This window comes from Halichoerus grypus, chromosome 1, assembly GCF_964656455.1.
Source record: "Halichoerus grypus chromosome 1, mHalGry1.hap1.1, whole genome shotgun sequence".
Taxonomy (NCBI): Eukaryota; Metazoa; Chordata; class Mammalia; order Carnivora; family Phocidae; genus Halichoerus; species Halichoerus grypus.
This window is the reverse complement of record NC_135712.1, coordinates 13,287,254-13,298,499: the sequence shown is the minus strand read 5'-3', so window position 1 is coordinate 13,298,499 and position 11,246 is coordinate 13,287,254. Positions and strand designations below refer to the sequence as shown.

Sequence of the window (11,246 nt, the reverse complement as noted above, 5' to 3'; positions counted from 1 at the left end):
CGCCTGCAGAAATCTGGGGTTACAGTTATGCTCCTGAGCAGGCTTTCCACAGCAGGTTAAGTGTGTGGAAGTCATGGCGTCAGGATTTCTGAGTTCAGTTAAATACCACAATTCAGTTTTGTAAAAATCAATCTTAAAATACTTTGTCTTAATCTTTATTCTCCCCCGATTTTAAAAATAGCACATGCTTACTATAGCCTCACATCATAGAAGATTGAAAATTCCCCAGAATCCCACCCTGAGATGACTGCTAGTCTCTTCAAATATTACTCCAGATTTTGTGGGGCACAGAGTAGTAAACAAACAGATCAAGTGGAATTCTACTACCACCAGAATACACGCTATTCCGCTCCTATGCAAGTTTTCAAACAGTTCTGACAAGTAATTCAATGGACCAGTTTCTTCAGAGAGCTTTATGTTTCTGTTTTCAGAGAGATTCAATCACACAGTGGGTGGAAAAACCTCTTAAGATTTTCACGCCATTCAATACTAAATATTTCCCAAAGTATTAAAGGTGAATAAATTTTTTTTAAAGGAAAAGAATGAATTCGATACAGAGATAACAGTTCAGAAAATCATGGTGGTTTCTTATCAAAGCAAAAACTACTAAATTCCAATTTCAGCAAGTATCATAAAATGGCTTTGAAATTCAACTTCAGAAAACAACCATTTCTTTACCACTGACTATATCATGGAAGTAATTCTACAATCCTTCTCACTTGATCAATACAAGAGAATACCACATATACATACGGCCATTGAGAATTCCTTCCATTCTAGGTGAAATCAAATGATAACCAGAATTGCTACATATGAAAGAAGTGTCCATCAGCAGGGAGTCCAGAGCGGGGCACGTAGAAGAGATTTCAGCTTTTGCAACTGGTAAAGGACAATTTTGATTCAACCTCCCACAGCTTTGTTTGTAATGCTTTCAAAACATCTTCCATCTATTGAATTGAAAAAATATTTTCAGATACACATAGGATTATGATTAAAATCACACATGATTAAATGATTAAAATATATATCATTAATAAAATTTATGAGTGTTATGCATTACACGTGAAATTATTTAGAGGCATAAACTAAATTTTATGTAAATAAGGCAGCATTCTTTTTTTTTTTTTTAGATTTTATTCATTTGACGCAGAGAGAGAGAGATAGCTAGAGAGGGAACACAAGTATGGGGAGTGGGAGAGGGAGAAGCAGGCTCCTTGCCGAGCAAGGAACCCAATGCGGGGCTCGATCCCAGGACTCTGGGATCATGACCTGAGCCGAAGGCAGACGCTTAACGACTGAGCCACCCAGGCACCCTGATAAGGCAGCATTCTATTATCAGTAGTTCTCAACCTCTAACGTAGAGCTCTTTTATACACTCATGGGTATCTTGCCGATCGGGCCATGAGAAGATGTTAACATTCAAAAACATTTGCAGGTTGTTTATACCATAAGAATTGAATCAAATGAAATATAGTTTACTAGTTTTAGAATATATATGGTTTTGATGAGACATGAAAGGTCTTATAATTTTTTTGATAAAGCTTTAGCTTAAGTTGTAGTTTGGCTAACCCCCAAAATCAACTTTACTAACAACTGAGATAAAATAAGCACCCTCTTACCAGGAAAGTACTAAGATCAAAACAGGTGCCGCTCTGAGGGTTATTTGTGGAGGAGCACTTGCTCACTAACAGGAACATACAAAGATACGAAAAGTACAGAATTACCTGCTTTAGAGACTTTTCTATTTCAACTCTGCTTTCAAGATTAAAAAGTTCTTTATCTTCTGACACAATTTGCTTTTCCGAGGACCCTAAAATATAACTGCAGTATAACACGGTACAAAGTTAAAATATGAAAAGGGGACAAATATGAAAATCATGTTAGTTAATAACATTAAAACTCTTACACTATATATTTGTACCAAATGAACACAAAATAACTATTTTTGTTAATAGCAACCACACAGGAAGTTGTACCACATAAAATCAAGTTTTTCTCCATAACACCTTGGTCCAGGCATTCCTACATATTGTCCAATATTCTAAGTACTTCATTACTGGCACAAACTTACTCTTTAGTTAACCGAGTGGCAAAACAGTCACACTCATAGTTCAAAATTCTATGATTAAAAAGTTTTAAAAGATCCTGAAGAAGCCCCTGCTTTTTTGCTTTCTATAACTTGTTGGGAACATGTGTACTTTCAAATTTGACTTTTAGTAAATAATGTATGGAGTCAATTCTCGGTTACTTTGATTTGGCAACGCCAACAGTTATCCTCCAAGTTATGTTTTGCTCTGCTCTCTGGAGTTAGGAGATGCTGTGGTGTAGAAAATATGAGATAAGATAAATATTGGCCTGGAAACAAGGAAAACAGGCCCAGTGTTGGTAACCTAGTAAATCTAAATGGGAAAAAAGAAGAGGCTAGTATTTCTCCGAAAAGAAAACTTGATTAATTTGCATTTCTTCCAAAGTCTTTCATCACATGTAGCAACTTCAGCAGGTCACTTCTTTTGTCAAATAAGGTCAAGCTTCCCTTGGAAGCCTTAGTGATTTTATTTCTAAAAAATGGCATGGAAGGCGAAATGGCAGAAGGCAATTAACATCCTGTTTAGGAAAGAAAAATGAGATGAGGTGGGAAATGAAGTGGCACTGAGTAATTTTCAAAACTGTAAATGGAGGCGCCTGGCTGGCTCAGTCCTTAGAGCATGCGACTCTTGATCTTGGGGTCATGTGTTTGAGCCGACATTGGGTACAGAGATTACTTAAAAATAAAATCTTTCAAAAAACCCCAAAACTGTAAATAAATACTTCTAAAACCAACCAGTTTCCTTGGCATTAAAATTCTTTTCTTCTTTCTTTTTCTTAAAGATTTTATTTATTTATTTGTCAGAGAGAGAGAGAGAAAGAGCACAAGAAGGAGGAGTGGCAGGCAGAGGGAGAAGCAGGCTCCCTGCTGAGCAGGGAGCCTGATGCGGGACTTGATCCCAGGACTCTGGGATCATGACCTGAGCCGAAGGCAGCTGCTTAACCAACTGAGCCACCCAGGCGTCCCAAAATTCTCCTCTTCTTAAATTGTTCTTCTTTCCTGATATATAAGGATTTTGGGCATCTTTAAAGTCTTGAGGGTTACATCTTTTGCAGGATAAGTGAAAATACATTGGGGTCAGATGAGTTACTTAATTTTGTATTTCCTATTTAAAAAGGCTCATGAATTAGAAGGCCATTAAGATATCTGAAACTCCTGGGGGACTGGATGGCTCAGTCGGTTAAACGTCTGCCTTTGGCTCAGGTCATGATCCCAGGGTCCTGGGACCGAGTCCCACATCAGGTGCTCTGCTCAGTGGGGAGCCTGCTTCTCCCTCTTCCTCTATCCCTCCCCCTGTTCGTGTGTTCTCTCTCTTTAAAATATATAAAATCTTTAATAATAAATAAATAAATGAATGAATGAATGAATGAATGCTATCTGAGACTCTTTAACTGACATCTGTCATCAGCCTCCTATTTGCCTTGTTTCCAAACGTTTACTTTCTATAGAAATCTTGGAGACTGAAGGCACTTCCTTGCATCCCTCAGAAAAAACAGGTGATTCTTTACCAGACGCAAGAAACTAATTGGACTGTATTTCTGCTTTTCTAGAACACCAAAGGGACTTGTTTCCTAATCAGTTTTGAAATTCCTAATTCTTCATGATATTCTAGGCGGCTAAAAACCGGGGTGGGGCGGGGGGCAGGTAATAAAATGGACGACACATATTGATCCACACAACTGCTTAAAAAATCCTATTAAACTAAATTCAACTTTTAGGGAAAATTGAACCTATTTTTACTCTGAAAAATGTTCTCACAGTGGTTTCTCCTTACAATTTAGAATGTTTGATTTTCCAATACCAAATACATCAGGTCAAAACAAATAAAAAAAAATCACACTGGCTTTATTGTCAGAAATTATTACTTGAAAATATATTTTAACCAAATAGTGTTGATGTAGTGCTGATGTTTTCATTATCAATTTTTCTGCAAACAACTCCGAGAAATCATTTATGAGGTATCCATTTATTTAGCACACTTACCTTTCAATGGCTTCAACACTGAGGCAAAACAAGTCTCTCTTGTAATCTAGGTTCTTGGGCGTGCACCTGTATATGTAGCCAAGCCTGAGCGAGCATCCTGTGCAGGACAGAGCCTCCAGAATGCTGCAAGGAAGAAGGGCCATTGCTTTAGCAAACAAAGTAGCAACTTGTTACAACCCATAAACGCTTAACGTTTAAGTTGCTAAAATATGTTATTCCAACCCTACTAAGTCATATGTATAAAGAAGGAAAAAAATGATAGTAAAATGTTGATATTAGAAATGTAGACAGTCACCTCCAGGCTACAGTGCCTTCAGCACCTAGTGACATGGGACATACAGAAAAGTGACAAGAGAAGATACTGATGTGGTGTTTTTCTAGAATGTAAATGCCTCAATCTGGTATTAAGAAAAATTATCTAAAATTTGAAAATAAGATAGGGATTCCACATGCCCTTTTAATGTCATATTGTCCAACAAGCCCACCAAGAATCATTAACACTCTGGGGCAGGGAGGCAGATTTTTTCTGTAATGATCCAGGGAACAAATCTTTCAGGTTTGTAGGCCATGCGGTGTCTGCTGCAATGACTTGCCTCCACTATTATAGCACAGAAGCAGCCACAGACAATACGTAACTGAACACGCAACGTGTCTGTGTTCCAATAAAAATATATTTACAAAAATAAGTGCCTGGCCTGTGGGCCACACTTTGCTCTACTGGAAGGTAACATTGGTTGCTCACTACTTACTATTGATTAGGGCCCAGACTCTCTGAAGTTAGATGATAACTTACAGAAAGAAGATTAATAAGATTGATAATTTGTAAAATTATAAATAATTTTAGTCTGGTAGAGATGCAAATGTTCTCTGCTAGTAGAAAAGGTAACCTCAAAGGCTGAGGCTCTAGTGTCCTATAGGACAGTAACTAGATTTGTTCTACAGAGAGCATCCTTCTCTAAACCAGCTTTGCCATGTTCTGACTCCCTCAGTAATGAGTTAAATAAATCTCTGACGTGTGCTCATCACGTGTCTGTTAGGGTTGCCTTTCTCTTTTTAATTATACTTTGACCTAACACTCTTCTATCCACTACGGATATGTTCCACACAGGCAACTCACAAATATTTTACTTAATGATCCAAGTTCTCCACCTAACTGTTCCTTCATTCTAGTTATTTCTCAACTCAGGCTCTGCATATTTGAATATAATCTCCCCCACCAATGTCAATTCACGTCTTCTTTAAATCTTAGAATCCAGTCACCCAAATGCCTTGTCAAGTTGACCTATTCAAATTTGCCATTCTATAAATATCTATAATAAATTACAGTCCCAACACATAGCAAATTGATAACTGAAGATCTAAATCTAGTGATCATAATATAACATACATTACAAAAGATAGCTATTATTTCAAAAGAACAATATAATTCCTATTGGTATTGAGACACTTGTGATAACTACAGAGCTATTCCTGTTATCAAAAATATGGAGCCAACCAAAACTCAAACAACATATTATAGACTGCATTATCATTTACCTTAAGATACTGAGAGACTTTTTTAACTACTGCAGCTACATATGGAACAAAGAACAAAATGCCCAATAAGTTATAAGTTCTTACTGGTGATATAATTAGCTAGATAATATGCCACTGATCATATATTAAGCTTCCATATGATTTTATATTGAAAAACATATTTCATATATTTTTTAGTATTTTAAATTTATATATATATATATTTTTATATTTCTTAGCAAAGCCCAGGAGGGAACCCTATCCACACTACCAACAGTGAACAGGAAAATGTCCATACTACATCTCGAACCTCATAATCTTTATGAGGCGGCCATACACAATTACCAAGATTGTGAACTAACATATAATGCCGGTGTAATCAACCAAAAAGGATACAACACTGGTCAAGAGATAACACTGTTTTATGCCAAATTACCCAAATCAAAGTAAACACCACTGACGAATACATGCAAACCCATTCACACTTCCAGAGTGGTCTTGAGGAACAATGAAGAGAGTAGCAACTTATTGCAATGTCTTTCTGTTTTCACCGCTGGCAAGGATTTGGCCAGAACTCACCCTTAACGCTGAACGACAATATTGAGAAAGCAGTGCTGGAAATCCTAGGGTGATTTTTCAACCAGAAATGAGTTAGTGTGTAAGAACCTTAACGAATGACACAAAGAACCCAGGAAACAGCGCTGCTACCTTCACGACACATTTCTAAAACCCACGAATGCTGCTGGCTGGCTGTGGGAGGGCTCAGGTGGCTATTCAGTCAGGCCTACCAAAAACTTACGAGCATCCCAAGGCAATACGGTATTTCCCCAAGTGTGGAATATGGGACCCTAGTGAATATCTTGAATTTGAATTTACGTGGCAAAAATGATGGGTTCAGGTGACACCAGTAAACAGGACTAAATAACACTGGCTCCCAGAGTTAGGAGTCAATTCCCCTTTTCAGTTCCCCATCAATCCTGATTATAAAAAGAAGAAAGTCTCAGTCAAGTGCTAGGAAGTCTTTAACTAGAATCTCACAGCTGCAAATCTTTTAACAGTGAGAAAACAGACCTTAGGCTCAGAACCAGCCAGCTGATAGCATCTCTGCTAGAGTTTAATAACATTTGTTTTCATTGTGGTTAATTTCTAGTTCAAGCAAATAATATGGCAGTAATATATTAGATTCCTTTTTAAATAAATTTAAATAAAAATCCTGAGTCAATGTAATGAAAGGTATTAAGTAGATGATAGCAAAGCTGGTATGTGGATATGGCAAAACTGGTGAAAGTGGCATCAAAATGACTAAAACTGGAAAGAGAGAAGAAAGAACAGTTTGCAAGAAGGAAGGAGAAACACAGGCACCATCCTCGCTCTAACTACTAAACAGTCCTGTGGTTTTAGCAAACTTCTAATCTCCCCAGGCCTTACTTTCTTCATCTACAGAAGGAGAAATGATCTAAGGCTGGTTTTCCAAACTGAGGTCGCCTGCGTGCCAGCAGCACCGTTTCCATCACATCCACATACTACCTGTACTGTTGTTAATTCTCCTTAAAAAGAGTGATTTTTTAAATTGAAATACACTTTATTTGAAAAGGAAACTCCAGCATTACTTTAAAATGAAAAACCAGTATTTTTAAAACACACATTAAAAAAACATACATGATTATTAATTTCTGTTTAGTCATCTGTATACCACCTAAAGTTACTTCACAGATCAGTTAAGACACATTTTGGGCAACAATTATATAAGGCAGAGCCTCCCATTCTGTTTACTGAGGATGCCGCTTGTAGCACTGGGTGGCAGGTACGCCAAGATGGTGATCCCTTCAAGCGCTGGAGCGGCGGCACGGGGCCTGGGACTGCCGGAGCCCCCGGGCTGGCTGCTTCTGGCCTCCTGCAGCCTTGTCCGTTTACCTCAACAGGCCACATGTCCATGCCTGTGAGTGTGATACTAGCATTTTCTATGCGTAACATGACATTAAAAAAAGTAGGTAGCGTTGGCCTAAGGCACACTTTGGCTGAGATTTTATGATACAGGTATTTTCTTTTTCTACTTTTATTTTCAATTTGCTTTAGCACTAAGCCCAAAGACCCAAAAGAGAGTGTCAGAATGTGACTTTAGAAATTTAGAAACTCTTTCATCACAGTATCTAAAAACGACCACCATCACTCAAGAATTGATACATTAAAATGACTGATTCTATACTGATCACCACGAAGAAAGTTTTATCCCAATTAATCTTACTGGTAATGATCTTATTAAAGATTTTTAGTTGAAAAATAAACATTTCTCTAATACACATACTCACACAGATAATAGCCTTACTCACCAACCATTTTCATTTTTACGTTTGGATAGTATCTGTTCCTTATCCACAGAAACATTACAGGAAACACCTAGAGCAAAGTAACAATAATGTATTAATGTGGTTTGCTATAATACACCTGCAGATATTTAGAGAACCTCTAATTCAATTTTTACTTTAGAACTCAGAGAACCAGAAAAAATAAGAGCCCAGAGTCACATATACACAAAGGTGGTTCAAAACTAAATGTACAGAGGTCTTCTGGAAAAAAGATGGCAGAATGAGAGTTATTTCTTTCTCTTCCCTGAAAACCACTGATGTTAACAAAATGAGTAAAATTAGAGGGGAAAATTCAACTGCCAGTAAAACTTGGAACAATTAGAACCTCAATCACAGACTACCAAGAATACCTGTAAGGTATAATAAAATTGGGATAAACCCAAGAAAGATGCTAAAAGCCAATGTATACATCCCCAGGTTTCAAATGCAGAGCTCTCAGGGACCTGGACAAAAATCTTCTACTTAGACCATGACTTGGATGGGCTCACAGTTGACCCCAGAAGCAGGAAACATTCCCAGAGGATCCAGGTCCAGGATACACTAAATGAAGGGATAGGAGATGGAGGGAAATGAAGAAGGGACATCACACCTAAAATGTCCATACTAGCCTCAGGGCCTTTGCACTAGCTGCTCCCTGCCAGGAAAAAGCAAAGAGCGTGATCCCAGAATTGTATGTGTAGTCAAGTTGCCATTCATGTAAAAGAGAACAGAAAGACATTTTCAACCACTCAAAATTGAAGTTTTCTTGGGGATTGGGGAGGGAGGGTGCAGAGGGTCTACTGATGATAATTAATGAAATAAACAACTCAGAAATGAGAACGCTATTAATAAGCTTTCTTGTATTAATAAGAGTCCTAGAGTTGAAAAACAAATTCATACAAATGTTACATTAAGGTTCAATGACCATGCTAAGGCTACAGAACAGAACTTAAATGTTATAAACCTTGACAAAGTAAAAATAATCAAACTAACTCAAACTGAGGCAGGAGGGAATAGAAATTAACCCAAGAGTTCATTTCATTATCTTTCATGGCAGCAGTGCTGAATGGGGGGAGTAAACCAAATTGTCTAAAGCTGATAGTTTTTAAAACTTAAAAACTGATACAGAAAAAGTAAATAACAGAAGTGTTTTTATATATAAAACAAAAGAAAAAAGAAAAAGCATGTGGCAAAAGATAGAAAACAGGCTGTAAAAACAGAAAGTACAAGCAAAATGAAAGATTTAACTCCAAACATACTACTTCTTGCCTACGAAAAAAAAGAGATTCTCCTACAGTATCAAAAATCTCAACCCACGTACATGCTGTTCTAATGGCAGCAACTCTGGAAACAATGTAGACCTCTATCAACAGACACAGATCACGGGGCACCTGGGTGGCTCAGTCGTTAAGCATCTGCCTTCGGCTCAGGTCATGATCCCAAGGTCCTGGGATGGAGCCCCACCTCGGGCTCCCACTAGGCGGGAGGCCTGCTTCTCCCTCTCCCCTTGTTTGTGTTCCTGCTCTAGCTGTCTCTCTGTCAAATGGGTGAATAAAATCTTTAAAAATAAATAAAATTGCTTATAATCATTTAAAAAAAAAAACAGACACAGATTGGAAGGATTAACAGTATCTCCCTGGTGAATTTCTGCCAAAATATTTATAGAATTGAGAGCATAAACTTGAGCTTGAAAGCCACAAGTCCAAAAAGAATAGCCATTTTTACACCCATTCAGAAAAACATATGTGAACCACTCCCCTAAATAAATACTATGAAATCAACAATATGAGAGAATAGCAGAGAAACATACAGGTAACTGGCAGAGCCAGTATTAGAAGCTAGAACTCAAGCCACCTTCTTGACTTTTTTTTTACTATTAACTCTTCCTCTCCAATTTTGAAGAGATTGTTGTTTTTATTAAAAGTTTCCTTTAAAAAAAAATTGATAGAAATGTGTTCTGACAACTCTATGGTTGTTAACACTTCAGAATAAAGGCATCCACTAACACAACTAATAAGATAAGAAAAATCAATTCTGACATCCCCCTGCAGGAATCAGGTAACTGAAAAGCTTAATTTCCTAAATAAACCATTAACAATATTATTTACGAATTAAGTTAATTTCTGTGGGGAGTAATAGAGAGTGGCAACACCCCAAATGCTTACAGTTTAGTAGGTCATTTTTTACTGAGCAATGCTCACAAAGATGCCGTTTGAAGCGCTGCTCTTCTGGGCTGGGGGAACCCCAGAAAAGGACCCATCACTCGTGAGCCCAAGGTGCAGGGGTGACCCTCCTCCTCCCCTTTTCCTGGGACAGCTCACCTTCTCAGATTTTTCCGCTTTTAAAAACCCTGGACAGCCCCAAAACACCCCCGCCCCTTCTCCTCCCGGGCCGTCCAGGTGAAGCACACCTGGAAAGAAGGCGGCCCCAAGCTCTTCCCCACCCCCTCACCCCCGCCCCTACATCCCACCCAGGCGCGGCAACTGACAGCGCAGCAAGATGCAGTTGGTGTCCTCCTGGCTCGTCACCCAGCTCAGCGAGTCGCCCAGCGGCCGCCTGCAGCCGGAGCACAGAAACACCAGCGGCCTGTCCTCCTCCTCGGCGGGTTCTGCAGCCTCCTCGCGTCGCGTCCCCTCTACACAGGCCACCGACGCGTCCCCGCTCACGGAGTTCCACATGTTTGCCCACTTCCGCAGCAGCTGGTGACGGCCCGAATCTTCCGAGAGCCGCCTGCCCAACAGAGAGGAGTCGCCCCACTTGCCCTTGTCACCGCCACACGCACAGCTAGTAGAAGCGCATCCTTTGCAACAACTAGATGACCAAGCGCCCGCCATTCCTGCAAATCTCCCGCGCCGCGGAGCGCCACGGGAAATGCGCGACTGCGCCTGCGCGGGGCGGGGCGAGGAGGCCGAGGCCGGAAAGGGGCCGTGGCCTGGGGGGCGGAGCCTGCAGGAGAACAAACAGCGGGCAACCTGCTAGTGCGCATGCTCCTTGTCGAGCTGAGCCGCAACAGTTTATCTCTGCGTCTGAGTCAAGATTTTCCGTTTTTAGGAAATGTCTGGCGGCCAGTCTACTTGGGGAGCGGTGTTGGGCCCCCTTTACTAGTTACTAAAGTGAATACGCCGCCCCACACCCCGCCCAGAGAAGAGGAGTTGGGGAACACACCGTTCTACAGCCTCATTCCCCCACCCCCCATGCTACAGCCCCTCAAATTGTAGCGTGCCTAAGAGTCACCTGGAAGCTGGTTAAAACAGATTTCTCGGCCCTGTCTTCACAAATCCAGTTCAGTGGGTCGGTGTGCCACGAAGTGGTAACCA

General features: G+C 39.8%; 1 protein-coding gene across 1 annotated transcript; it reads right to left on the bottom strand.

The window, feature by feature from the left end:
- Nucleotides 1-453: 453 nt before the first annotated feature.
- Nucleotides 454-10,815, bottom strand: MIS18A (MIS18 kinetochore protein A). Its single transcript, XM_036070960.2, has 5 exons — nucleotides 10,418-10,815; nucleotides 7,915-7,981; nucleotides 4,070-4,192; nucleotides 1,725-1,821; nucleotides 454-947 (listed from the first exon to the last, which is right to left on the bottom strand). The coding sequence occupies exons 1-5, from the start codon at nucleotides 10,761-10,763 to the stop codon at nucleotides 867-869; spliced, it is 714 nt and encodes a 237-aa protein (XP_035926853.2). The 5' UTR covers nucleotides 10,764-10,815; the 3' UTR covers nucleotides 454-866.
- Nucleotides 10,816-11,246: the final 431 nt, after the last annotated feature.